The sequence below is a fragment of the Octopus bimaculoides genome, chromosome 5 (assembly GCF_046866305.1).
Source record: "Octopus bimaculoides isolate indiv1 chromosome 5, ASM4686630v1, whole genome shotgun sequence".
Lineage (NCBI taxonomy): Eukaryota > Metazoa > Mollusca > Cephalopoda > Octopoda > Octopodidae > Octopus > Octopus bimaculoides.
The window spans coordinates 42725687-42751239 of NC_142932.1; the positions used below are offsets into that span (position 1 = coordinate 42725687).

Genomic DNA, 25553 nt, shown 5'->3' on the forward strand with positions numbered 1-25553 from the left:
GTCAAGTAGTGGTACTTTACCAAGAGTATAAAAGTTGATACAAATTCCTGGTTCGGTACCTCTGTAAGTTGTAATGTTAGTAATAGTAGTAAGAACAGTGTAATTGGTAAAATTGTGAGAGTATCAAAGAAAATACCTGCAGAATTTAGCTGCAGATCCTTACACTCTGAGTTCAAATCTTGATGAGGTCAACTTTGCCTTTCATCCTTTCAGTGTCACTAACATAAAATACCAGTGAACTACTGTGGTTGGTTTAGTTGCTTTGATGTGTGGCCTTGTGCCTATCTTAGAAAGGAGCAGGAGGAGGAGGGGGTGGAGGAGCGATAGTAGCAGCACTGCAGCTATTTGCATTCTTGCCATTGTATAAATTAGTCGTTTGATGCTCTTAGAAAAGAAGATAATTCAAACATTTAATGATATTGACTGAAAGATTTAAAAGCTGAATGGTTTTGAAACCTCTTTGAAAGTCATGCGCAACTTTCAAAGCCTTGCCACAAGCATTATGTACTGAGGCAAGGCACACACAGTATTCTTTAAAAAAAAAATAGAAAATAGGTATCACACATTCACTGCTGGTTTGTTACTATTAATTTTGGCAGAGAGAAGCAAATTAAAAGAAGACCAAATAAAATTATATGGTTTCAATAATCACATTTTATAAAATTGGTTGTGTGTTTTTTTTTCCTTTTTGGTTTTGTGTGTCAGTGGGTTTTGTATGTGCTTGTGTCAATTTGTGGGCACATTTGTGTCTCTTTAGTTCTGTGCATGTGTGTGTATATATATATATGTATGTATGTTTATTTCTACATGCATGTACATATGTATGCTTATATGCTAGTGTGTATCTAGGAGGGCATATCTGTGTGTGTGTGTGTGTGTGAGGGTATGGCTGTGCACATTATGTGCTTGTGTGTCTAAGTAACCCTGCATTTCTCTTTGTAGGTGTATGTGTCATCTGTCATGTGCATATATATATATATATATATATGAATGTGCATCCGTTTATAAGTGGCTATATTCCCCTCTGTGTGTGCATGCATAAATGAAGGCAAGTGTTTGTGTGTGTGTGTGTATTGTAGTAGAGTGTATATTAGATACCAGTATTGAGGTAGCTATTGTAAGAAAGCAGACATATAAAACCAGTAGGTCACAAAGCTATCCTATTAAACCAGATATATTGTAGCCACAATGACACTATATATACCAACTTCTCTTCACTATACCATTCATCTATTTCCTTATTCTTATTTATCATTTTTCTCTCCTATATCTACGACTATAATCACTATTTTTATTTTAGTAGACTTATTGTTATTTCTTGCTTTCAGTGGTTTTGACAGAATTCAGTTCCATGTGTCTTGGGGTCCTACAGCATTTTTTTCATAATGTATGCGTGCAGTGGCTAACTGTGTTATTTTTTACATGTTGTGCATGTGCTATAAGTTTTGCAGTTCTGGAATGTGTGTGTGTATATAGATAGATAGATACACACACACACACACACACATATATATATGTATACATACATACATATATGCATATACATATATGTATATACACACACACACATATGTGTATGTATGTATATGTGTGTGTGTGTGTGTGAGTGTGAGTGTGTGTGTGTGTGTGTGTGTGTGTGTGTGTGTGTGTGTGTGTGTCCCAGAACTACAATACTTACATGACATGCACAGCATGTAGAAAATCCTCTTCTTTTATCTTTCCTAAGGCACTTGTTAACGATTATAACAGGCATCCTGAATAACTCTGCTTCCAACACACTAGAATTACATTCGTTGTTGTTATCATCGTTATCGGTATTACGAGTGTAGTATATTGGCATAATCATTATATTGAACAGAATGCCATACAATTACAGAACTTTATATTCTGTGTTCAAATCCCACCAAAGTCAACTTTATCTTTTATCACTCTTGAGTTGTCAAGAGATGAGCTTCCTGCAATCAACTAACATCTCCACCACAAACCATTTCTGACCTTTTGTGCCTAGATTAGAAAACTACTGATTGTCATTTGTTATAATAGAGCAACCTTCGTATTTCCCACTTTTAAATCGTCTCATAGTTTATTTATTTATTTATTTATGTGTTTCAGCCAAGTGGCTGCGGTCATGCTGGTGCACCACTGTTTATTTTTTTTCTTCTTCTTTCACATTGATCCTGTTGTCATCAGGGCATGCTGTGTCGATTATCATACATGTTCTTTCTTTTTTATTCACCACAACACTGTCCAGTTTCCGTTGCCTGGTCAGGTGTTCCCACTGGATCATTACATCCCACAGGATTTTGCAATTCTCATTTTTAATCACTCCTTCCGGAGTTTGCTCATACCATATTTTTACTCTTTGTCGACTGTGATTGCCACAGATCTCCCAATGGATCATTCTTGCCACATCATCATGGAGTCATTTGTATTCACATTGTGCCAATTTCAGGTATTCGCTAACGATATACCATACCATTTCACTCCTCTCACTGCACATTCTGCATTTGTCACTATCGATAGTGTTGTCAATTCTGCACTTCATATAATTGGTCCTTAACGCTTGTTCCTGAGCTGCGCATATGAATACTTCTGTCTCTATCTTCAGGTCACCCCTCTTCATCCATAGCCACTCGTCCTCTGTATCTTTTTTGGTGTTCATATCCTTTGCAAAGTGACCATACATTTTCTTTTCCTTCCATGCGTTTTCTTTTTTTTTTTTTTTGTTCATTTCTTGTTTAAATTTTTCTTTAGTTACACAATTTTCAGTTTTGATGATGTTGGTCTTCTTCGTGTGTGTCAACAGTGGCTCCACAGCATTCTTTATATACCTCCCTAGGCTGTTTTCCTCTACTTCAATACAGTCCTAGCAATTGATTAAACCTCTCCCACCCTTTCTTCTGAACAAGTACAGTTTATCAGTGTCACTTTTAGGGTGGAGGGCTCCGTGGATGGACTGCCAACATTTTTCTGGTCTTGGTAGCCATTTTCTTCATTTCTCTCTTTTGCCATTTTATAATTCCTGCCCCATACCAAAGTAATGCTATCACCCACATATCTCGCTGAACTCTAGTACACCAAGGTATTTGTGTCCTTCTATTTCAAGTTGCTTAATTGAGTCTCTATTCAGTAATTCTATCCCTGGTTTGTTTACAAAAATTATATATATATATACACACACATACACACACACACACATATATATTTATATATATATATATATATATATATATATATATATATATATATATATAGTCACCTACCGCTCCGGCAGACACTCTAGCCAAACGACTACATCCTCGCCAGAAATAAGGAAAGAGGGCGGCTTATAAATGCCAAAACCTACCCTGGCAAAGAATGTACCCCACAACATAGATTAGTAGTTAGCGACTTTGGGATCAAGGCAAAATGGGTGCCCAGAATTAGACCGGCTTGGAGGAGAAGGGTGTAGAAGCTTAAAGACCCTGCAAATGGACAGAGACTTAGAGACAAGTTACTTGAAGCATTTAACGAAATAGAAGGGGATATAGCATCATACAACGTGGAAGACAATTGGAGATTTCTGCGGGACAACCTGTTGAAAGCCACCGACCAGATCTGTGGGTGGTGTAAGGTCCCCTCTCGACCCAGAGTAACGTGGTGGTGGAACAAGGAGGTAGACAGGGCTATTAGACAAAAGAAACAGGCTTGGAAGGACTGGAAGAACGATGGTAGCAGGGAATTGTACCAATGTGCCAGAAGGGAGGCTAGGCGACAGGTTTATTTAGCCAGAGGGGAAGCAGATAAGAAAAGATTTGCCAATGTTCTGCGCCGTGAGGACCAAAGACTCAAGGTATTTCGTGTTGCAAGACAGTGTAGGAGAGAAAATAGTGATGTCGTAGGAGAGAAATGTGTTCGCATGGATGATGGTACGCTTGCACTAAATGAGGATGCAAAGAAAGAGGTCTGGAGATGCCACTACGATAGATTGCTTAATAAAGAGAATGAATGGGAGGAAGAGAGCCTGCCGTATGTCGACCCAATAGAGGGACCAGCTATCCGAGTTGATAGTACCAGGGTAGATAAAGCAATTAAGAGTATGAAGACCGGGAAAGCCCCCGGCCCATCAGGAATCACTGCAGAGATGCTCAAAATATCTGGCAGTGTTGGCTATAGCCTAGTCACCCGTATTACGAACCAGGTGATACACGAAGGAGTCATACCCAATGACTGGTGTAGCAGCATCATAGTCAACTGCTACAAAGGTAAAGGTGACGCTTTAGATACAAATAATTACAGAGGCATCAAGCTGTTAGATCAGGTTATGAAAGTTACAGAGAGGGTCATAGCCCAACTAATTAGGGAGCAAATCAATTTAGATGAGATGCAGTTTGGGTTCGTGCCAGGTAAAAGCACTACTGATGCCTTATTTCTAGTAAGACAGCTGCAGGAGAAATACCTAGCCAAGGATAAACTTCTGTACCTGGCTTTCGTTGACATGGAGAAAGCCTTTGACAGGGTCCCCCGATCCCTTATCTGGTGGTCAATGAGGAAACTTGGGATAGAAAAATGGTTAGTGAGAGCTGTGCGAGTCATGTACAGAGATGCTGCCAGTAAGGTGAGGGTTGGAAATGAGTACAGCAATGAATTCCGGGTAGAGGTAGGTGTCCACCAAGGTTCCGTCCTCAGCCCCCTCTTATTTATCATAGTCCTCCAGGCAATCACAGAGGAGTTCAAGACAGGTTGCCCCTAGGAGCTCCTCTATGCTGATGACCTTGCCTTAATTGCGGAGTCACTATTAGAACTAGAGGAGAAGTTTCAGGTGTGGAAGCAAGGTCTAGAATTGAAGGGCCTCAGAGTCAACCTAGCTAAAACCAAAATCCTAATAAGTAGGAAGGTAGATAAAACACAAACCCCTTCAGGTAGATGGCCCTGCTCAGTATGTAGAAAAGGAGTAGGTAGTAACTCTATAAGATGTACCCGGTGCAAGCTATGGACACATAAGAGGTGCAGCAACATCAAAGGCAGGTTAACTAGCAAGTTAGTTTTTGTTTGTGGCAGATGTTCAGGTGCAATAAAGACTGTAAACAAACAGGAAACAACTTCTATCTCATTCCAGGGTGAAAAACTAGAGGTAGTCGATAGCTTCCGCTATCTGGGCGACCAAGTTAGTAGTGGGGGTGGGTGCGCTGAAAGGGACTCTCACTCAGAGTAAAAGGCAGACTGTATGACGCATGTGTACGAACAGCCATGCTACATGGCAGTGAAACATGGGCTGTAACTGCTGAGGACATACGTAAGCTCGCAAGGAATGAAGCCAGTATGCTCCGTTGGATGTGTAATGTCAATGTGAATACCCGTCAGAGTGTAAGTATCTTGAGAGAAAAGCTGAACATTAGAAGCATCAGTTGTGGTGTGCAAGAGAGACGATTGCGCTGGTATGGACATGTGGTGAGAATGGATGAGGATAGCTGCGTGAAAAAGTGCCACACCCTAACAGTTGAGGGAACCCGTGGAAGAGGTAGGCCCAGGAAGACCTGGGCTGAGGTGGTGAGGCAAGACCTTCGTACATTGGGTCTCACCGAGGCGATGACTACTGACCGAGACCTTTGGAAATGTGCTGTGCGTGAGAAGACCCGGCAAGCCAAGTAAGATCGTTGCCAGTGCCCCTGGACTGGCTCTTGTGCGGGTGGCACATAAGATGCACCATTTTGAGCGTGGCTGTTGCCAGTACCGCCTGACTGGCTTCTGGAGGATTTTCAAGCGAGATCGTTGCCAGTGCCCCTGGACTGGCTTGTGCGGGTGGCACATAAAAGACACCATTTCGAGCGTGGCCGTTGCCAGTATCGCCTGACTGGCCTTCGTGCAGGTGACACGTAAAAGTACCTACTACACTCTCTGAGTGGTTGGCGTTAGGAAGGGCATCCAGCTGTAGAAACTCTGCCAAATTTAGATTGGAGCCTGGTGTTGCCATCCGGTTTCACCAGTCCTCAGTCAAGTCGTCCAACCCATGCTAGCATGGAAAGCGGACGTTAAACGATGATGATGATGATATATATATATATATATATATATATATATATATATATATGATGGGCATCTTTCAATTTCCGTTTTCCAAATCCACTCGCAAGGCTTTGGTCAGCCCAAGGCTATAGTAGAAGACATTTGCCCAAGGTACCACACAGGTGGACTGAATCCAGTACCGTGTCGTTGGGAAGCAAGCTTCTAACTTTGCAGCCATGCCTGCACCTATCTTGACTTTATTTCAGCCAAAGTATATCTAGGACTACAATATTCTAGATGTCCCTTGTTTCAGATAGTTAATGTAATTTGTATGAAGTTTAGAGTATTAAGTTATCATATAAACTTACCATGTATACAATAAGGTAAGGTTTTAAAATAGGTGTGTCATTCTTTATTAGGTTGAAAGAAGAAATTTATCAGCTTAGTGTAGTGTAGTAGACAGCTCTTTGGGAAACTACAATTCGGATAACAAGACAATTTCAGCCCAAGATACATAATTCCAAGACAATTCCAACTTAAGATATAAATGCTTTAGCAAGTGTATCCAGCTGTTAAAACTTAGCTTGATAGTAATGTCTCTGCATGAATAGAACAAGAGAAAAATCTCAGTGTTAACAAAGGTAAGCCACCATGAAAAGAAAAATATCCAAGAGCACTGAGACTGTCAGAAATGGTGTGTGTGTGTGTGTTTCCCCACCACACACAGATAAAAGAGACATATGTATAATATATAACCATTCTCTTTCATTGTGGAGAACCAACCACTAAGGCTGTCTAGTACAGAGATATGTGACGAGGATGGGGGGGACGTTGTAGTAGGATGGTGGGGGAGGGGTGCTATGTGAAGAGAAATAAAGTTGAGCTAGGAGGAAAAAATGAACAGGTAAGATAAGGAGTTGATACTTGGGGGGAGATGAGTAGCAGTTTATCAATGGGGAAACCAAGGGCTGAGGGTGAAAGATGGTAGAATAGAGCAATGAAGAGAAAATCATGGAAAACTGACAAAATAGAAAATTGTAAAATGAAGAAAAACTAGAAAAAAATTGTTTGAAATATTCTTAAATATTTAAAAAAAATATTTTAAAAATAATTTATATGATCAGTGAGGAGGTCTTTTGAAATCCATGTTTGAGAAAATTCAGAAAGTTGTTCCTTTTTTTTTTTTTTTTTTTTTTTTGCATTTCCAAAGTTTGAAGGTTAAAAGGTTCTGAAGTTTCAAAAGTTTAGAAAGTTTAAAAGGTCTAGCAGTACATAAATAGATAGATAGATAGATAGATAGCTAGATAGATAGAGAGAGAGAGAGAGAGAGAGAGAGAGAGAGAGAGAGAGAGAGAGAGAGAGAGAGATAAATAAATAGATAGATAGAGAGAGAGAGAGAGAGAGAGAGAGACAAATAAATAGGTAGATAGATAGAGAGGTAGATAGATAGATAGATAGATAGATAGATAGATAGAGAGGTAGATAGATAGATAGATAGATAAATCATCATCATCATCATCATTTAACGTCTGCTTCCCATGCTAGCATGGGTTGGACGATTTGACTGGAGACTGGTGAACTGGATGGCTACGCCAGGCTCCAATCTGATTTGGCAGTATTTCTACAGCTGGATGCTCTTCCTAACGTCAACCACTCCAAGAGTGTAGTGGGTGCTTTTATGTGCCACCGGCACAAAGGCCAGTCATGCGGTACTGGCAACAGCCACGCTCAATGGTGTATTTTACGTGCCACCTGCACAGGAGCCAGTCCAGCGGCACTGGCAATGATCTCGCTCGAATGTCTTTACACCTGCCACTGGCACAAGTGCCAGGAAGGCGACGGTGGGCACAGGTACCATCACGATTTTGCTTTTGCTTGCCTCAACAGGTTTTGCAAGCCGAGTTTTGTGTCCAATGAAGAAGATGACATTGGTTGCTCATGTTCCTTCGTTTGTTTGTAGAGCTGCTTAATTACTTGTACATATGTGGGTAGTGGTGGTGCTGGTCTTTTGCTCAGTTTTTGGTTTTCTTGTGGTTGTTGTTGCTGTTGTGTCTGAGTTAGTGGGCAGTTGGTTTTTAAATGTGTTTTGCTACCACAAACGTAGAAACTTCGCTTTCTGCCTTCAACAGCTACTTGTAAGCTCGAATCCTCTATCAATTGAATTCGGTGGGGAATTTTTTTTCAAAATTCACTGGATCAAGCTGAGCAAGAATCTCAACTTCTTGACCAATCCAGTTTTGCTGGTCCTGGGCAGCGTTTTCCAATATATGGATTTCATCCTCGACATCATAGCAAATGGCAGACACCAGCCATTTTATTTCAATTTGGGGGGGGGGCACATTTTTTACTTTAATTTTTGTGACCCTATGACCAAGGTATGTAGGGATCAGGAGGAGATTTTCATGATGAAAGGACCTTAGCTTGCTCTTCACTGTCGAATCTTACTTCAATCGTCGCAAACCTGTTTCCCCTTGTTATGTTGTCTTTAAAGGACCATATGGGCCTTAAACATTTTCCCACATTTTCATGAGTGGCTGTTTCATGTACTTTTGTTTTTGCATTGAGTGTCTTGTAAATGATTAATTTTTTTTTGCGATATTTTTTGTAATGTTTTCAGGTGTCTGTAATTGAATGGCGACTTCATTTTTTAGATAGATAAATAGATAGATGAATAGATAGATAGATAGATATATAGATAGATTGATAGACAGACAGACAGATAGATAGATAGATAGATATATAGATAGATAGGCAGACAGACATACAGATATACAGACAAATAGATAGATAAAAAGACAGACGGACAGACATACATATAGATAGATAAATAGATAAAAAGATGGACAGACAGATAGATAGATCGATGGGTGGACTGATGGATGGATAGATAGACGGACTAACAGACAGATGGATGGCCCTTGGTTTCCCCATTGATAAACTGCTATACTCCTCCCCCAAGTAGCACCTCCTCCTTCTACTTGTTCATTCTTTCCTCCGAGCTCAACATAACTTCTCTTTGCAAAGCAACCCCACCTCTCACCATCCTGCTATGGTGTCTACCTCTGTATTAGACCACGACCATGTTGCCTGAGATACACCAGTATCTTTCACGAAGGCTTTATCTTAAGTAATTTTTTCTCTAATTATTTAGCATTTAACCAGGTTGTATCAGGTCCAAATATCTGACCTGCTTTGTGTTCAAACTGGCAAGATATGGCCTCTTACATGGACCCAACTGTTGTTCTAAAAAGAAACCATCACATCATCAAAATTTTGAAGCTATGAGATAAGGCCTCAATCAATTTGTAACGATGGGAATAAATAAGAATTTCATTTGACAGAGTAAAATTGCCACCTTTCACATTTTATAATTTCACAGGAGAGAAAATCCAAAATGCCAATCTAAGTAGTTAACTGTTTATGATTGGTCATGGATTTGTAGAATCAATGGAGCATCAGAAAAAGAATATGTTGCATTATTTAGTCTCAGTTTTTTCAAGTTCTGAGTATAAAAGCCACTCAGCTTTGCCTTTCATCTTTCCTTGTGGGGGTCAATGAATTAAAATAGCCATCAGGTACTAAAGTCAAGTTGATGCCTTCTGACAAGATTCAAATCATTATTTTATTATTGCTGTCAGATAAATGATTTCAATTTTATTTATTTGTTTTTTCAGATGGTATCGTAATGGGAAACACTTAGCTCGACAAACAGCAAGTGTTTTGAATCTGCCGTCCATATCTCATGTGTACCATGACAACACAATCACATGTGAAGCTACAAATTCAATTGGTAGTACGCGCAAAGAAAAAAGGCTGGATATCAAATGTAAGACCATCACCAGATCCTTCTGGAGTTTCTTTGTTAGTTTTTACTTTGTGTGTGTGTGTGTGAGGTGACAGTTACTTTGAAGTTTTACCAAGTAAAGCTTTTGAAACTGTAGTGAAGGAAGGGATGTTAATGAGTGGAATTATTGTAAAAAAAGATTAAAGCATTCCAACTGGCCTGAATAGGGTTGCATTTAATATAGAATTAATAAGAGAATTTATGAGGTATCTTTCTTTTATGTTTTGTTTCAATCATTAGACCATGGCCATGCTGTGGCACTGCCTTGAAGAATTTTAGTCAAATGAATCAAGCCCACCCCCCATGACTTCTTTTTAAAGCCTGGCCCTTATCCATTATTCTCCTTTGCCACACAACTGAGTTGCAGGAATCTATACACACTGGCACCAGTCGTCAGGCAGTAGTGGAAGACAAACACAGACACAAAAATACACACACACACACACACATATAATGACAATGTGAAATTTATATATATATATATATATATATATATATATATATATATATATATATATATATATATATATACAAATACAAAATAGCAATGTGAAAATTATAAAAATAATTAATGTAGCTAGCAGCAATTTATAACCAACAAGGAAATAATTAACCATCACTATAAATAAATTGATACAGAACATGATCAAAGCCTACTAAAAAAAAAAACGAAAAACAACTAGCCTCTCATCCACATCTCCATGCAAGCTGCAATGGTTTTTCTGAGTACGTGGTTTGTACAATTTGTTACAGGTAGGAAAGAGGCAGGACATTTGATCGCAGTATCTTATAAGCATATTTTGTTCATAGAAATCACACAGATTGGAGTTTAACATTTGTTACTTTGCTGTTCTAAATTCATTGGAATATTCCTTATAATTTAAAGCCTTGTTATTAAACTTTTGAAAATATTAACACTACCTTGGTAGGAGGGATGAATAACCGAGATGAGGGATGGAATAATGGTCGGAATTCGATAAGTTGAGAACTTAAGGTTCATTTATTTGCCATTTCATTAAAGACTGCTGTTTTGGCTGTGCAGACTTAATCATTAGTGGAACACACACACACACACACACACACACACACACACACACACACACACACACACACACACACACACGCACACACACACACACACACATGTATATACTGTATATTATATATTATGACATTTATTTCAATTAGCTATTATACATTTTATTACATTAATCAAGAAAATAATCATTCAATAAATAATTAAATAATTAAATTGAATTAAGAAAATATGAAATATGCCATAATAATTATTTAATAGTCTTGTACAATTTTAATTTATAAATGTCTTGTAAGATACTCCTGCAATTGCTTATGACTGGCCAAGATCATTTTGCCCAGAGTTGGCAGAGATGCTAATCTGCTAAATACGCTAATCTGCTAAACGAAAGGTTAGTGGGTTAGCGGGACTGTGCCCACCTCTGTATATATCTGTGTTTATGTATGTATGTATGTATGTATGTATGTATGTATGTATGTATGAATGAATGAATGATATAATATAAATTTATATATTATATATATTTTTATATATATTTTTTGGATGAATATTAGTTTGTCATTTAATTGGAGTAATTTTCAAAGATTTCTAACATTGTTTCTTCATTTTTTACTTTTGAATTTGTGTAAATTTGTATAGGTATGAAAACTTATATAGAAATAATCAGTATATCATTTAACTTATTAAACACAGTTCAACAAATTCATTCATATCTATGTAATGGAGGAGATTAGATGTTAAAAGGAATTATACTTTTTACTATTCATGTTGCTATACAATTTGTTTCATACAAAAAGATGCAGATATTCATAATAGAAAATTGGAATACTCAGATTTGTACTCGTTGGTAGCCAGGATAAAAACTAAAAAATACATTAGAAGTACATAAATTTTTCTCTTAGTAATCATATTTTATTAATGCTCGTTCTTGAATTCATGCCTATTTTAAACAAGACTTGAGAACTAATTAAAAGTTTATAGATGTGAAATGAAAGTCTTTGGTAAATCAATCAATTAATAAATAAAGTGAACTACAATCAGCTCATGTGGTTTTACTATTGGCAAAAATGGCTCACCCTAAATACAGCAATATTTGTTTCAATATACAGGCTTACCTCAAGAATCTTATGAAACAAATATGTGTGTGTGTATTTATATAGAGAGAGGAAAAGAGAGAGATACATACACAAACACATGCATCATATGTGTGTGTGTGTATATACATATATGTGTGTGTGTGTGTGTGTGTGTATTTATGTAGAGAGAGAAAGAGAGAGAAATGCATACACAAACACATGCATCATATGTGTGTGTGTGTGTATATACATATATGTGTGTGTGTGTGTATTTATGTAGAGAGAGAAAGAGAGAGAGATGCATACACAAACACATGCATCATATATGTGTGTGTGTGTATACATATATGTGTGTGCGTGTGTGTGTGCACATCTTCATTTCTTTAGACGTATGTGAATCAGTGAGTGTTTGTATATGCTCACATACACACACTTATATCCTGGCATTCACATGTAGACATATACCCACTTCCTTGCTGTAAAGCTATACATCTAAGTATGTTCAATACCCAAAAACTGAATACCAATCTAAACATTGATTATATGTCCAAATTATTCAAGTTCTCTGGCTTATTCTAGCTAAAGAAAAATCTCCAAAGTGAATCAATATTTTTTATATCTTTTTTGTGACTAGTTTGGGTATGCTTTTTCTAAGAAAAAAAAATTCTTTCTACCTTTTTATTTTCAACATTTGACATAGAGAAATATATTTATATAAATACAATGTGTGTGTATATATATGGGTTTCTTTTTTGTTTTTATTTTATTATTTGTTTATTTATTGCCAAAACGTTTCTTCTACTCAAGAGTTTTTGATTCCTGTGTATTAACTTGTTCTTATGTTCTTTTCCTTTATTTCCATCTTACCTGTTTTGCAATGTCATTCTTTTTTTTTGTCTTTTGTTCTGGATCTTCTTTAAAGGTTTAATATGTGTGAAAGTGTTTTCTTTCTTTTGCCTTTATTTTTTTTTTCTATCCCATATCTTGTTTTATGCATTGACATTTGTGCTCACATGACTACATAAATAATGCTCATTTCTAACATTCTGAAGACACACACACACAATATATATATATATATATATATATATATATATATATATATATATATATATATATATATATATATATATATATATATATATATATATATATGGGGGAGAGAATGTACATGTGCGTCCTGGTTTGTAATTATACTTGTAAGTGTGTGTGTCATCATCATTGTTGTTTAGCATCCATGCTCCATGCTGGCATGACAGTCTGAAAGGATTCAATAAGCCTGAGGTCTGTGTTAGTCTCCTGTGTCTGCTTTGGCAAGGTTTCTATGGCTGGATGACCTTCCTAATACCAACCACTTTACAGAATGCACTGGATGCACTTTTTATGGCACCAGCACTAGTGAGGTTACCAAGACTCCTTCACAGAGAAGGGATGCAGTATTGAGGAAGGTGGCTTCGTGCCAGGTACAGTGAAGAATTCTGGGTAGGGGTAGAGGTCCACCAAGGATCATTCCTTAGCCCCCTCTTATTCATCATAGTCCTCCAGGCAATTCAGAGGAGAATGCCCCTGGGAGCTCCTCTATGGCCTTGCTCTAATAGCTCGGTTACTATCAGAACTAAAAGAGAAGTTTCAGGTGTGGAAGCAAGGTCTAGAATCAAAGGGCCTTAGAGTCAACCTAGCAAACACCAAAGTCTTAATAAGTAGGAAAGCAGACAAGCCACAGATCCCTTCAGGTAGATGGCCCTGCTTGATCTATAGAAAAGGCATAGGTAGAAACTCAATAACATGTACCCAGTGTAAGCTATGGACACATAAGAGGTGCAGCAATATCAAAAGAAGGCTAACTGGGAAGATAGTTTTTGTATGTGGTAAATGCTCGGGAGCAATAAATCAGTAGCAGGGATGGATGCTCTGAAAGAGTAGCTGCTAGAATACGAATAACCTGGGCAAAGTTCAGAGAGCTCCTACCTCTGCTGGTGACAAAGGGCCTCTCACTCAGAGTAAAAGGTAGACTGTATGACACATGTATGCGAACAGCCATGCTACATGGCAGTGAAACATGGGCCATGACTGCTGAGGACATGTGTAAGCTTGCAAGGAATGAAGCCAGTATGCTCTGCTGGATGTGTAATATCAATGTGCATACTCAACAGAGTGTAAATACCTTGAGAAAAATGTTGGAGCTAAGAAGCATCAGATGTGGTGTACAAAAGAGATGAGTGCACTGGTATGGTCATGTGTTGCGTATGGATGAGGAGTGTTGAGTGAAGAAGTGTCACACCCTAGTAGTAGAGGGAACCTGTGGAAGAGGTAGACCCAGGAAGACCTGGGAAGTGGTGAAGCACGACCTTCAAACATTGGGCCTCACCAAGGCAATGACTGAGACCTTTGGAGATATGCTGTGCTTGAGAAGACCCGGCAAACCAAGTGGGACCATAACCATGGCATATGCCAGTGCAGTATAACCAGCCCATTTAAGAGTACCCTTCAATCATTGGGCAATAAACTACACTTGTGAAGACCTGTTGAGGCAAGTGAAATCATTGTCGTGACCGATGACACTAACGCCTGATTGTCACTTGTGCCAGTGGCACAAAAAAGCACCATTCAAGCATGGTCGTTGCCAGTGCTGCCTGACTGGCTCCCATGCTGGTGACATGTAAAAAAGCACCACTCAAGTGTGGTTGATGCCAGCACTGCCTGGCTGTCCCTCGTGCCGGTGGCATGTAATAAGCACTCACTACACTCTTGGAGTGGTTGGCATTAGGAAGGGTGTCCAGCTGTAGAAACTGTGCCCGAGTGGATTGCATCCTGGTACAGCCATTTGGTTTGCCAGACCCCAATCAAACCGTCCAACCCATGCCAGCATGGAAAGCAGACATTAAACGACAATGATGGTGATGATGATATATACATATACATATGTATATGTGTGTGTGTGTGTGTATATATATATATATATATATATATATACACTCACACAAATATATTTACATATATATGTATACATATGCATGTATATATATATATATATATATATATATATATATATATATATATATATCAAACAATAAGCAACACGGATTTCAAAAGTGATTGCAGTACGCACGTTTCATGCTACTTCAATTTATTTAAGTAATGTGAGCATTACCTTAAATGCAATATGAAGAGCAATCTTCAGCTGCACGAAAATGTAGAAAATGTAGAAAAAAGACATATTATAAATGTGGCAACATATATGCTCTCTCCCACTTGGATTTAATATGTTGCCACATTTATAATATGTCTTTTTTCTACATTTTCTACATTTTCGTGCAGCTGAAGATTGCTCTTCATATTGCATTTAAGGTAATGCTCACATTACTTAAATAAATTGAAGTAGCATGAAACGTGCGTACTGCAATCACTTTTGAAATCCGTGTTGCTTAGTTTGATTTTTAATCACCCATCCTTTTGGGATGCGATATTCGGGTGCCTTCGCATAAGTACCATATTCAAACCTTGAATCTATATATATATATATATATATATATATGTATGTATGTATACAGATACATATATGCCACATCTTCAGTTTTTAAAGACTGTATTTATATGTATGTATAGTTACATGTATCTATACAGGTATGTATCCATGTATCTGCATGTGTGTGTGTGTATGAACAATTTTATATATGTACATATATTTCAGTATATTGAGCTTTTACCAGATTCTTTTCATCTCTTCTTTGTCTTTCTCCCTGACAGACGGTCCACGTTTTATTAGTGCTAGTAGTCATGTAGCAGTAGACCCGAGAGAGAATGCTAAGCTGAAGTGTGAAGCTGATGGTAATCCTCAACCGAGCATCATTTGGCGGAAAAAAGGTTCCCATAATATCTTGGGAAGTGGTTCGACCTTGGAGCTTGTAGAAGTCAATGATGCAGACCTAGGCACCTACTATTGTACTGCCACAGTTGTTGGTTTTAGTGAAATCAGTCGAGAAGTACTGCTTTTAAAGAATGGTAAGTCATGCTGCTTCCTGTATTTCAGTGGTTTTAAAATCAGTCGTGTAGTAGTTCAAACCTAAAAAGGAATGTTAAAGCAAGTTTTTGTTGAAACACGGGTCAGTTTTGGTTGAGCAGATCTATGGTTTGTTTTAGAACAGAAGATGTTAGATATTTCAAACATACTTTGTGTATGCATGGTCAACTAAATTTCTGTACTATCAAAATCAAACCCCACCAAAAAAAAAAAAAAAAGTAAAGAAAAGATGAACAGGGATAATGGAACACAATTGACTGGTAAACAGGAAAAGTTGATCTTAAATAGTGAAACATGGCCACTCACTTCAAAATGTGAAATAACAACTATACAGTCAGCCTTAAACATTCAACAACAAGAGCAAAAAAAAAAAAGTAATGAAAACCATCTGAAACTTGTAAAACTCCCCAGTAACTAATTTTCAACAGCTGTAGTTGAATTGTATTAATATTAATTGACAAATGTGATAACATTTTGGCACCCTCAACTAAATGAAAAGGTGAAAATGTGAAAATTTTTGTTTGCTCTGAAATAGCTAAAATGGTTTTTCAACTAAGTAATTGCTATAACTGTTTTAAGCTATAAGATTTGATTTCAGTCTGGGCATATGACTCTTGGCTTTATTGAGAAGGTAAAATGAGATTGTGTAGCATTCATGCCTATCTAAGAGACATTAATGAGGAAGGGTAAGAAGTGAAATAGTTTCAGTTGGGTATCAACATCAGATGTTGATTGTTGGAGCTTGCCTGTGTTCAATAAGAAAGAAGTCAAACAGATGTACTTCCTGAATCCCTGTGAAAATATAAAACATTATTATCAACAACAAATCATCATTATCATGCACTTTTCCCCTTATATTGGCACTGGTTAAATAAGTCTACAGCAGAGTTATGCAAATACATGGAGGTGATACTTGAAATCTTAGATTTAAGATTTGATATCACCCATGTATTCACGTATCTTTCTTGGTCTTTCTCTACAATGAATTTCTCTCCTTTTGAATACTAAGCACTCTTATCTTTCAACCACAACTCTTCCATAATCAACACTTTTGCTTATAGTTGAAATTAGAGCAAAACTATTCAAAATATATTCTAACATGAAAGAAGAAAAGAATGTTTCTTTTTTTTTAAAATAGGGAAGATTAAGAAACTGCATTCTTTCTTCAATGGTTATAGTCCAAAAAATCTATTGCCAAGAGAGTTCATCATAAGTATACAGCAAGAGACACAAGTTCCCCACCTTCCATTTTCTTCTTTGTCAGTCAACTTCATGCATGTGTGTGTGTTCTTCCCAATCCACGCATATATTTTCATATAATTCTTATTTATTAATTTTTTGTAATTTTCAGGTCCTCCTCGCATTATGAGTGACGGAAAATTTTATACAAGTCAAGAGAAAACAGCACACATTGAATGTATTGCTATATCCGTCCCGAAACCAGTCAGTATGTATTGGATGAAGAATGGCAGAACACTTGATAATACAAACTCAGACCGTTTTTCAACGAATAATGAAGAATTACCATATGGTATGAAGAGCACATTAGAAATCCTTAAAGTCCACAAAGAGGATTTTGGCAGTTACAACTGCAGTGTGGCCAACAAATATGGTGAAGATATAGCCATTATTACACTGGCTGAGAAAGGTAAGTGTCCATCTCAGAATAATTCTTTTGTCACTTCTTTCAAAAACAAAGCTGTCTCCTTAAGTAGTTGTTGTTAAACCCTAGGTCAGCTTTCAATAAGAAGACTTGATCAAAGACGCTCAAGCTATGATCATCTCTATTTATTTCAAACATATCATATGTAGGACTACATTATGCTGTGGAGCTCCATTATCCAATGTGTCATGCCTTTTCTGTGATTGTTGTGAAGCATCAGGTCAACTCCAATTGAGTAAACCTGCAATCAAAGATGCTGTAACCCATTTTTTATTCAGATACAGTAAATGGACAGCTACAATATCCAATGTAACCTTTTTAAGACAGTATGATGTAATTTGAGGAAGATTTAACTGCTCAGCATAGTAAATGGACATTAAAATTTTTAAAAAAAGGTGTGATTTGAGAGAGAATTAGTTGCTATTTATAGCATGTTGAGTGCTCACAAAGAAGGTTCATATGTTGGCCTCAAGAGTCTCTGCAACTATTTTTGCTACCATGGTCAATCAGATTAGTCAGGTTATGTCAAGTTTAGTGAGCACATAGAATATTTTGTTGCTTAATACATCATATATAAAAAAAGTGAAGTCTTTATGCTGTTCTTTAGCCTTGGGTCTATCCTGAGTGAACGAATCTGTGATCAAAATATACCAACCATGACCATCCCATTAACTTCTTCTTAATTCGACATAAGGAACCCACATGTGTATTATCCTTTTTAAGACAATAATATGTGATTTTGAGGAATATATACTTATTATTTTTAGCAGGTCAAGTGACCATATAGAAACTCTCACTCTGGCTCATGAAAAAGAATCAATAAAGAAATAAAAATCAAGGATAGAATGACTCGTTTATGTAATGCATTTGCAAGGATAATTAAAACAGCAATTAACCATGACTTGCAAAAGGCTTTTGTCATTCATGGAGTGTGGCAGAAGGGAAGTAGCACATCAAGATATTGAGTTATCTTCAAACAGGGGATCTGCTTTGAATACTTACAGCAAACAGGATTTACACTATAGACATTAAGGATCTAGAGAGATGTTGAACCTAGTAACATTATGTAAACCAATTTAAAAAAGGTACACAACCATTCATCAGGCTAGAAACAGCAATTAACTCAGTCTACCATTTTAAAATAAAGACACAGACACATTTCAGAACCTCTAACACTGGCTAAAATAAAGATTGCATGGACAATCTTTAATTAAAAAAAGATGCTTGATTAGGGTTGATGTAAGTGTAGTGGAAAAAGTGTCTCAGAATGTGTTGAGGTAAACAAATGCGATAGGAATGTGGTTGCCTTCAAAATAAACAAATGAATAACATCTTTTTAAAGTTTAAATGATTTATTTACGGGACCTGCATTTGCTGGTGTTATACACATGTTTCCACTACATTAATTTGTTGAATTTCTTTTGTGCCTGTTTTATCAGTGGTGGCTCAGATTCGGTTTCGAATCTAAGCTTGAAGGAAGTGTTAGTTTTTACATAAGTTTAAACATCTACAGCTCTACTTTCACTTTCTTCAAGGACAGTAAAATTAGCAAAAATAATTTACTGAGTTCATTCAATTTCTTTGGCATAATTATTTATTAGTTCATTTTAATGTTCATTTTTCCATGCTAGAATGGGTTTTGAAGGAAATAATTTGAGGCAAGATTTTTCCACCAAACATTCTTCCTGCCATCAGTTCTTAACTGCTTTTCACATAAGAGATTTCTTTGTTTCAACTGATTTTTAATTGCACTAAGTAATTGACCATAATGGCAACATCGGTATTTCTTCACTCAAGCAGTGACAGCATGGAATATAAACATACACAGACACATAAGTTTAGTAGTACAAACAAGTTGAATAGAACTCAATACTTTCGTTCAGTTTTGTACATCAGCTATTTAATATCTCTCACAGATATATGAAAAAGTGTAAATGAAAACATTTTTATGGAGAGGATTAGGATCCAAACAGAAAGATTTTCTTTTCATATATACACTTCCTTCATATACACCCTTCAATTAAAGCAGTGACAACTGAGCCATTAGGCCAGTAGATGATCAGCAAAGACATTTGGCAGTTCATTTAACCACTGACTCTACACAATGTTGTGTTTGTGGCCAAGACATCTATAACTCAATCAACAGATCCTCTTAGTTGTAAGTGAGTTCTGGAGTTCTGGATATAACTTGCCACTGTAAACAATAAGCTGACAGTTTTGTGGAATTCACAAGAGGTTTGTTGACTGATTTCAATTCCACAAGAAAACCACACAATATATCAGCCTCTTAAATTCAATTAGTTATTTTGTGGTAGACCTCAGTTTCACTCTACTTCTTGCTACGTGTGTTCCTTTATTCTGGTGGGAACATTTGCCTTAGACTGTCAGTTCCCTTCCCACTGATTTTTTTCTTGCAGGCATTTACCTGCTTGTGATGTTCAGAATGTACATTAGCTGCATCAGTCTCACCTCTCTGGGAAGGGTGCAAAGGTCATAAGAATTGCCCCTTCTACACTGAATAACTTCCAAATAAAATCATTGTTATTCAAAAAAGAAAACACTCCCTAGATTCTACAATTTTTGTACTATTCATAAAAATTATAATCTATTCTAACTCTCTCTCTCTCTCTCTCTCTCTCTCTATATATATATATATATATATATATATATATATATATATATATATATATATATATATGTATTTGAAAAAATAGGTAGAGATGACTTTTTTGTGGGTGGGGGAGAATTTTAATTTTAATAATAATGTTCACAAGTTACTCTATTATGAGGTTTAAGCTTCAAACTTTGAAGCTTGAAACTCATAACAGAGTAACTCACTCGAAATATTATTATTTAAAACAAAAATTATGCCCCACAAAAAAACGATCTCTACTCATTTTTTCAAATATATGATATTGTACCAAGAACTTTCTTTTTATTATGCTGCTATACATACATACATACATACATACATGTGTGGTTTGTCTGTCGATGCGACGAAGACCCTCTATTCATCCTATGGGGTGGAGGTGGGCTTTTTTTGTGGGTCAGCAGATGGCTAGTGAGGCCAATCTGCGCCTGAAAGTGTCTTTGACAGTGTGGACAGGGAATGGTAACGCCTACTACAGAGTTGTTAGCTCTGTTCTTCCTGGCTTGTCTGCAGTCTTCTGCAGCAGCGATCCTATTGGTCTCACATGTGGACAGCTGATCGCCACCTTTCTCTGTCCAGAGCAGACTGCTCCCAAGTTGCATGGTCGATGTTGAAGGCTTTTAGTGAGGCTTTCAGTGTGTCCTTAAAGCGCTTCTTCTGGCCGCCTTGTGAGCGCTTTCCCTTTTGCAGCTCGCCAAAGAGCAATCTTTTTGGTAGTCGATCATCTGACATGTGAGCTACGTGCCCTGCCCAGCGAAGCTGAGACTGCATCAAGATGGTATGGATGCTGAGCAGGTTAGCATGTATTAGTACCTCGGTGTCCGGGATCCTGTACTGCTACTTTATGCCGAGAAGTTTTCTGAGACTTGTTGTATCAAAGTGGTTCAGCCTCCTGGCATGACGCTGGGAGACTGTCCAGGACTCGCAGTGTGTGTGTGTGTGTGTGTGTGTGTGTTTGTGTGAGTCTCCATTATATACAGTCCCTAGCGAAAGCTGCACATATTTCTCCCACATGTTTACATTAAATGAACCACATGACCAAGCTTGTACATCCATATGTTGTTAACATCACATCATAAGAATTTATAAACTTTTGAGAGATCCTAGAAATAACTCATTTTCAACAATTGAACTGATTGTATAAAAGTTATAAATAATGCTTTCTGCTATAGTCACACTGCCTGGAATTTTGTGGGGAGGAGTTACAGTCAATCACACCGACCCCAATACTTGACTGGTATCAACCCCGAAAGGATGATAAGCAAAATCGACCTTAGTGGAATTTGAACTCAGAATGTAAAGACAGATGAAATATCACTAAGCATTTTGTCTGGCATGCTAATGAATCTGCCAGAAAGCTGTAAATAGTAGCAGATAAATATTGAGATGAAAAATCCTTTGGATAGAAAAAATTCAAAAGTTGTTTGTTTTATTAAACAATGGTCTTCTGGTTATTTCTTAAACAGAGATCCAAATTTGCAAAATTGGTTTTGATTCTTGGTAGCAACAATTTCACTTCATATATACCCTTAATCTTCTTAATTGTAGAAGCCATAACTATCTCAACTTCTATAAATAAAGAGAAATAGGATTAATATCACTAAAGGAAGACAGCTGTCTAAAAACAAGTTAACTTAGCCATTCAATGAGCAGGGTTTGATAAAATGAGCAGCAGACATAAATATATGCATATTGATGTAACTATTTTACTGAAGCACTTGTTGGTGGTGCTCCAGCATGGCCACAAGCCAATGATTAAGGCCAGTAATAAAAGAATAAAATTGTAAAATGATGATGATTTTGATGTTCACTCACAAAGGTCTAGTTTACTGTGGATACAACAACCTATCTTCAAATCAATGTCACCATTGTAATTTCCATGAAATACTCATATGACATTCTCGTTACTGACAAATACTCAATAAATTTTACCTTTTACATCAAAAGAACTCTCTCAACACTGTTGCTAATGCTCTTTCTTCTATTGCAGATGTCTTACCAATGCCATATATAATTGGTGGCGCCGTAGGAAGTGTAGCAGTCATTTTAATCATTATTTTAGCTTGTGTGATATACCATAGATATAAAAACACTGACTCAGGTGAGTAACTGAAGAAGATTAATGATGCATGTTGAAAATATAAACCTTACTCACCCAGTGATCAAGCATCAACATGGTAGTAGTAGTAGTGATGATGATGGTGGTATGGAGTAATTGTAAAATGAGTTTTCAGGACATATATTAAACCATTTGAAAAGAATATATCAAAGGAATTGTTTATATTCCATATCATCATCAATGATACCTGTAATTCCATAATCTGTATACCAGAGTTAAGTCACTGGAACTGTGACGTATATATTGGTCAAGCTGCTAACGTTTTCTTTCTTTATGTATACACTTCACAGTTTAATCAGTATTTTCTGATGGACTCCAGGGATTACAACCTCCACAAAGACACACACATGCATTCTAACCCTTGCACAGGTACAGGTTCTTTTATAGATATATGTCATCGTATAGCAAACAGAAATGATTATCTTTATGAAAACACTTCAGTACTTTTGCTTTTACAACTTTGCTACTATGTCGCAAATTTTCAAAGTCACATTCATTTAAGTCTGCAATGATCCAGGGTTGCCCTTACCCTATGACACAATCAGCAACTAGCTTTAATACCCGCTTTCCACTGTGAAACTTTCATCATAGTCATTTCTATGACAAACTTATTTGTCCATTTTCAAAAAAAAGTCAAACATAATCATATATACTGCTCATATATGTACGCACACACACACACACCGATGTTATTTAATAGCTCTGTTGGTGAGCAATATCATTATTGGTTCCAAGAGAGTATATGTTACTCAGTGTAGAACAAATATTATATGGGATTTTAAAGAAATTTCTCCAGCTTTGTCACTACTGTTTACATCCTTTCCTCATGCACACTCACTCACTCAGACACACTCACAAACACACACACACAACACACTCACACATACTGGGTATAAGAAGTATTTGAGGACATAGCTGATAATAAATAAAATAACTCTAATTTAGCAAAACCCAAATACATTTTAATAAAACTGTGTGTACTTATTCTCTGAATCCATCTTCATTGCTTCAATGCAGGACCAGAATTGTTGATATGCCTGCCCTAAGTGATCCTTATACATTTTCGGACATCATCTGGACAATGGGAGCCTTCAGTGCTGCTATATCATTGTAAGGATGTTGATCAGTCTCCCTTCCAACAGTGCTCCGAACACAAGATTTACTTCTTTCAAGTTTGTCTGACATCCATTCTTGGGCTACATTGGCTTTGTGGGAAGGTGCTGAGTTTTGTTGAAATACATATGGTCTTCTACTATGTACTTCATCAATCCAAGGCTTAACAACTGTCTGAATCCAGTAGCATTAATTCTAAGAACCAATGGAAAGATGTGAGGTAGCATGACATGACCATCATTACTCACCACTCCTAGAATGATCACAGCTGGAAACTTGGTGTGCTTCATTATGGGAAACATCAGCAGGATCTGTAAATTTTTTATTTAAAGCTGTTAGATTTTTGGCCATAATTGAATTTTTTTCTGATCAGAGAAGAAACAAAGCAAGCCATATTCATGAGGATTTTTAACATTTACAAGTAACCACTCAGTATGATTCAAATGATCCTCCTGTGTCTTTGCAGACATAAATTGGCCTTTCTTCAGTACGCACAACAAGTACTGAATGTTCTTATGCACCACAGTTCTAATAGTCCACTCCAACACTTGAAACCCTTTAACGATGGCCTTCATTGATTTTCCAGAATCATCTTTGACAATGTTTTGAATTCATTGGATGCAGTGTCCTTATAGTGTTTAAGATGTTTTTTTCTCTTTGATAGAATTGAAACATTCCTACCAGAGGATTCCAATTCCACTGGAACTTTGTGTACAAAACATCTTACAGCATTTAGAAAGTTAGCAATTTCTAAATTGCTGTGTTTCACACATGTGGCAACAATAACTGCATATCTTTTCATTTCTTGTATTAACAATTTATCTGCCATGAGGTTTCTAAAAGAAACCTGTTGATTGATTTGAAAAAGTAATATACTGATAATTAAGCGTCCTCAAGTACACCTCACACTCTGTATGAATATATATATATATATATATAGACATACACACACTTAAAGGAATATTTCAAAGACACAACTCAGCTTGATGCAAATATCAATATAAGGGAAAGAATATACAACAAAGAAATTGTGTTATTGCTTAATATTTCAAATAATTTATGCAAAAGAGAAAGATACAAAACAAGAAAATCAAATTATATATATATATATATATATCTCCTCATTATCATAATTTAATGCCTGTTTCCCATGCTGGCATGGGTTGGATGGTTTGACAAGAGACTATCCTAGGCTCTAGTCATCAGTTTTGATATGATTTCTATGGTTGGCTGCCCTTCCTAACACCAACCATTTTACAGAGTGTACTGGGTGCTTTTTATGTGGCACCTGTATGGGCGCTGGCACCATGTAAAAAGCACCCATCACACCCGAGTACTTTTTTATGTGGCATTGGTATGGGTGTTCTTTACATGGTGGCAGCACGAGTGCTCTTCATGCAGTGCACGTATGAGTGTTTTCTATGTTGTCCCAGTATGAGTGTTGTTTACATGGCACTGGCCTAGGTGCTCCTTATGTGGTACCGGCACAGATTCCACTAATGTCGCACCAGCATGAGTGCCTTTTGACAGGATGTTGGCAACAGTACGTGTGGGTTCACCGGGCAAGTGGCCTGCAAGACAAGGACATCTCAGCTGAGAGAGGGTGAGGAACCTGGAGAAATAAGCATGGGCCAGGTGAGAGAGGCTGGAATATGATAGAGGGACAGGCATAGCTGTCTTACTACTGAGGAGATTCATGGCTACCCTAGTTGGGCAAGGAAACAGATAGAAGTAAGAGAGAAAGGCAGAGTGAGAGAGAGAAGGCCCACACATAGAAAACAGTGGTGCAGGGAGTGTAAGTAGTGCAGAGGAGATGTTCCATTAGAGTGAGAGAGATAGCAAGTGATGTTGAGCGGAACTGGAGGAGTGGCATTGGGGATTTGGGGGGAAAATGGGTTGTAGGGGATTTTTGCCAGAGGACAGAGTTGTGTGTGTGTGTGTGCATGTGCATGCGCTTGTCTGTGTGAGGGGAAGGGAGTTATGGCCATAAAGGAGCTGCCTGTATATATGGATGGCTTTGATTTACTCAGCTTGATGAATCTTCTC

The 25553-nt window shown here is 37.2% G+C and overlaps 1 protein-coding gene across 11 annotated transcripts in view; it reads left to right on the top strand.

The window, feature by feature from the left end:
* The window catches only part of LOC106878768 (irregular chiasm C-roughest protein), an 898223-nt gene that overhangs the window by 795335 nt on the left and 77335 nt on the right, over positions 1-25553 (top strand). For all 11 annotated transcript variants that reach the window (XR_016241877.1, XR_016241876.1, XR_016241878.1 and 8 more), the window contains 4 exons: positions 9660-9811; positions 15689-15943; positions 17314-17610; positions 22266-22376. Coding sequence is in view for 8 of the 11 variants with exons in the window: in XM_089352175.1 (XP_089208301.1) it covers positions 9660-9811; positions 15689-15943; positions 17314-17610; positions 22266-22376 (815 nt within the window). In the remaining 3 variants the exon portion in view is untranslated. The remainder of the gene's footprint in view (positions 1-9659; positions 9812-15688; positions 15944-17313; positions 17611-22265; positions 22377-25553) is intronic.